Source organism: Anneissia japonica, unplaced genomic scaffold (genome assembly GCF_011630105.1).
Source record: "Anneissia japonica isolate Jap-2015-1 unplaced genomic scaffold, ASM1163010v1 scaffold234_len1672027_cov178, whole genome shotgun sequence".
Classification (NCBI taxonomy): Eukaryota; Metazoa; Echinodermata; class Crinoidea; order Comatulida; family Comatulidae; genus Anneissia; species Anneissia japonica.
In genome coordinates this window covers 1422952-1427905 of record NW_022738761.1, presented here as the reverse complement: position 1 = coordinate 1427905, position 4954 = coordinate 1422952, and the positions used below count along the sequence as shown (strand labels likewise).

Here is a 4954-nt window from a genome sequence, read left to right as displayed (position 1 = left end):
GCATAGCGCTGCGTGCGCGTAGCTTTGCCGAGTGATCTCCTTCTCAATAATACCTCCATGGTTTTCATAAGCTCTCTGTTTGAATAAGCGCCCCTAAAAAAGTGCAAAACAAAATAATTATTTTAAAGCGCCAGGGCGCTTATTCGCGAGTGAGTACGTTACTGACAGGCTCAAAGTAATGTATTCAATGGACTCGTTTCGTTTATATCAATCGAATGTGATTTTTTTTTTAATTCAATGGACATCAATGGACGAATTCTACATGTCTCCAGTCTCAGAGGCCCCTTTGTACTATCGGACCATAATGTTATAATTTGTGAACCACTTTGTCGACGGGATTAAAATTACTCTTATGATATTCGACGAATGCGAGTATTTGACACATCTTTAAAGGCCAGATTTGTTGAGGATTTGTGTAACACCCGATGGCAAGATCTGTAGGCCCCTACTACCTCAAGGACAGTTCCAGCATGCTTCGTTTTCTTAATAACAGACTTAATGAGCTAATTGATGTACACTTTCCTATAAAAGGTGTTAAACAATATAAAATGGACAAACCATGGGTAACTAATGTTCCGAACAAATTGATAAACAAAATTAACTCTCTACCACTAGTGGTTGCGAAGATAAACGGGCCTATATTGCTATGACCTTGAAACATGTCAAAGATCATAAACGGTATTTCCTTTCATTTTGTAGCAAAATGTTCTATTAGAACGAATAGAAATATGGATGTTCCGAACAAATTGGCACCACAATTAACTCTCTACCACCAGTGGTTGCGGAGATATAGGCCTATATAAGAATCCTATGGCTATACCTTTGACCCTGACCTTCTGACCTTTCGCCACATTTTGAAAATGTGTTACCAAGCCAAAAATGATTCTTGAGCTACCCTGAACCGATTTCTGAAGTCAAATTCTCTGCACCTCGAAGTGCATACAAAACCTAGTCTGGCTCCTAGGGTACAACCTCAAGTCTACACAACAATTCTATCTCCCCAAAGTTTGAACAGAACGGTCAAAAAATGTTATTATTAACGCTGATCTTTTCAGAAAATAGTAAGTTGTCTCTGCATAGTCGGGTGAACTGCTCCAACAATGGTCGAGCGGTTCACTCTTTTTTGTAATCTCTTAATTTTCACAATAACTAGTATAATAATAATAATAATAATAATGATAATAATAATAATAATAATAATAATAATAATAATAATAATAATAATAATAATAATAATAATAATAATAATAATAATAATAACTAATAATAACTAGGCCTAATAATTATGATAAATAATCTTTTACTATAATAACTTCAGATTCTCTTCTTTTTTTTGGCGCGTTTTTTTTTTTTAACTGTTATTGATATTTTTTAACTTTTAAGGCAATTTTTAAATTTCTTATGTATGTGCAATTCAACTGCTTCTAGTGTACGGTATTGTAGTGTATTCTATTCTATTCATTAGCCAAAAATACACAAATATACAAAACATGTATTGAACAAAATTTAAACAAAAAGACAGTAATACAAACTGAGTTGACTGATTTATGATGGCAGTTAATATTAATAATTTTAATAATCTTATACTACTGTAAATTATATAAATCCGGAACGGCTAAATGATAAATTCTCTCACAATCCTCCATGGCGCGAGTGATTGGCGTATGTTAAACAAGTCCCAAGTTAGCAAAGGCTTGCAGGCATTGTCATTATGTTCATAATGTGACTGCTATTTGAAAATCTCATAGTTATTTTTGTATATTTTATGTTTTGCTTGAAAATATTTAGAAAAGATGACACATCCAAGTACACAGAGCTTGTTAAATGCTATAAAAAGTTAAGAAAATAAACTTATCAACCGTCGATACAAATTTCCCACAGACTTCCTTTGTCTTCACTTTTCTGCACACTTTTACAAGAATAGTTCACCAATGAGGAAGTACGTAGGCATCTTAAAAGTTTGTTTTTTAAACTATATGTACTGTATTGTTCTTAGATTTGACAATGTAGGCATACTCGAAGTAGTATTATGCGCGGATATTGTGCTTATTTAGATTGTTATCCTTATTGCATTATTATCCTCTAAAAAGAAGTTCGGCACTGTTCTCGAGAGTTATTTTGTCAATGGTTCCAGGAACGTTCAGTCACTTTGTTGTTCCTGGAAGGCCATGGCTGATATCTGTATATCCAATGACCACTTGGAATATAGCTAAATCTCTATGGGTTATAATCTCTGATATGACCATGCCCTTTATTTAGATTGTCTCAAGGCCGCAGCCAGGGTTGCCATTAGGTGAGTGGGGGAGGGGGGTGATGCGTAGTTGTACTAATGGACATAACTGGGATCAAGGGCGTCGATCCGTGGTTGAAAGTGAGGGGACGAAATGCAAAAAAAAGAAAGACTTGCGCCTAGGGAGCCGATGGGGTCCAAAGGGCGAAGGCCCCGGAATCTCTGGCGCCTGTAACCCTTATAAGTCTTACCGTATCTAATTGATTTTAAGGAATGCAATTAACATTTATTTCTTCAAAATGCAGTGGCGGATCCAGGAATTGCAATTGAGGGGGCCCAGGGACAGACTTTTACAGCTGCAGGGAGAGTGTATATCCCAGTCCCACCATGTTGGGGCTGAGGCAAGACAATTTATGATCATGGCACCTCTAGTTGGCCGGAAATGGCGCACTCAGACTAGATTCGAATGTAATTTACTATTTTCTTAACTTTCAAATTTTGAAAAAAGGGGAGGGCGGGCCGGCTGGCCGGGCCCCTTGAATTTGCCACTGAAATACTCATCATAGAAAGTTTTTCAAATTATCCTGGTAATCATAATTATGCCCGCTTATATATTTCATTCGAAACTAACATTTAAAATCATGATTTAATATCTACTGATTAGCTTGTGACGTATTCGAACCATGAAAAACAAATAAGATTAAAACAGCCACTAATTAGTCTCTTTGCATGACTCAGTACTTTTAGAATCAATCAAGAGGTTTTTCCCTTTCTCCTCTTTTTGAACACTTTTGTGCAAGTAGTTTTGCGACACACTATTGTGAGTGGAAATACTACCGGTACCGTCACAGTTTGGGAAACTATATACCACCTCAGCCCTAGCATGGTTGGGGATGAGGTAAGAAAACTTGTGATTATGACACCTATATATAGCCGGACTCTCTGACCTAAATTCTAATTATAATTTTACTTTTTTTTTCATTTTTTTTTCACTTGAATCTCCCACTGATTATTATGACGTCATTGCGAGATTCCGTCAACGTACCACCGGAGTTTGGAAACATGTGGTATCACTACTTAAATAAATCGAAATAGATAGATTATTTATTAATAACGGCTTTATAAAATTCAATTGACTAACTATAATTTTTTGAAATTAGAAAAAAACAGAAATCTATGTATGCAGATAATATTAAATACTAGTACAGAATATACTCATTTTGAGCTTGTAAAAATATTGGCCTAATAGGTTTACACGCTTCAAATTTTAACAACGCACAGTACATTGTTTTCACAATAAATTTAGCCTCTGATAACTGTTGCACCCATAAAATCGATGTAGTGGTTACTGAGATGATTACGAAATGTACACACAATTGCGTTTTTACTCGGTTTCGGTCTGGAAGTAAGCACCCGCACTTGGAAAAGTGAACAGACAAAATTCATGACAGTCATACATAGGCCTAATTGTTATTCTTTCCATTCACTTTGAATAGTTGGGTTTTAATTATAGAAGAATAGTGAAAAGTGGGGGGGGGGGAACAATTGATATGATTCCCCCCTACTTTGAAAAGTGGGGAGGTCGTCTCCCCCTGTCCCCACCGATCGACGCCCATGCTTGGTTAGCAGGAGTAGTCCCTGATATTAGCACTCAACCAAACCGAGATTTTCATTCATCAGAGGGATGCTTCACTTCGGCGCATAATGCGGTAGCATTATCTATATTAGGAAATATACTCAGCGCATATTGTGTAGATACTATAGACCATTAACAGTCGATAAAACGTCTAATTGTTTAAAATTGTTTATTTATTGCACATCCAACAGTGTATACACCATATGGGAAGTGGAGTCTATTTTCCTCATTACTGAATTTGATATTTGTATAAAAATCTATGTATTCAATATTACTTATAATAATATTGATGATAGGCCTATTAATAATTTTGAAGCCTATCTTAATTATTGTTTTTATTTAGTTACGTTTAGATATAGTTCATTTGATAATAGATCTTTGGATGATAACTCGACATTGCTGTGACCTTCGACCGGGAGTACAGTACAGTAGTTCCAATTTACGACGATGTATGGGTGTGCCCCCAAACTGTAAATCAGCGCTAAACACAATAAACATTTTCTGACTGTCCCGAACCTTGCAGGCCATTAAGACCGTCATGCATTTACATCCAATATAGACGCACCAATCAAACGGTTGCTGATAGCCCCAGGGACAAGTTAAGCTGTTGGGTTCCGTTTTCCCCTCAGAAGAACGTTGTCGGCGTATTATTCACGAAAAATGGCCTATGAGGGAATGAATGCCGCTGACATTGTTGTCATCATATTATATTTTATATTTGTGATTGGTGTTGGTTTCTGGGTAAGTTGATAATCCGTTAAGTGTGTCTAGATAACTCATATGATTCGTACAATCATATGAGAATTTTTAGACCCTTTGTATACCTCGTTTTTTTTATGGACATGGGGAAGCCTAACTTTTAAAAAAGTAGCATAAATCATTTGTAGGCCTATCTGCCTTATGAATAATATTGTATTGGAAAGGTATCGGCCTCTCATTGATTGATATTTTTATGATGATATGTATCGGATTACAGATCATTGTGATTGCTATGGTCAAAACATCATCAACTTTAAGCACACACCGCCACTGTACAGTCTGTCAACATCTTCATTTATCGTCATGAAGCCTGTCTCTTATACCCATCT

The 4954-nt window shown here is 36.1% G+C and overlaps 1 protein-coding gene across 1 annotated transcript in view; it reads left to right on the top strand.

Annotated features, from left to right (window-relative positions):
- The first annotated feature begins 4318 nt into the window (after positions 1–4318).
- Positions 4319–4954, top strand: part of LOC117117698 (sodium/glucose cotransporter 4-like) — a 9928-nt gene continuing 9292 nt past the window's right edge. Inside the window, exon 1 of the mRNA XM_033262089.1 lies at positions 4319–4607. Within this exon, the coding sequence (XP_033117980.1) occupies positions 4527–4607 (81 nt within the window). The 5' untranslated portion in view covers positions 4319–4526. The remainder of the gene's footprint in view (positions 4608–4954) is intronic.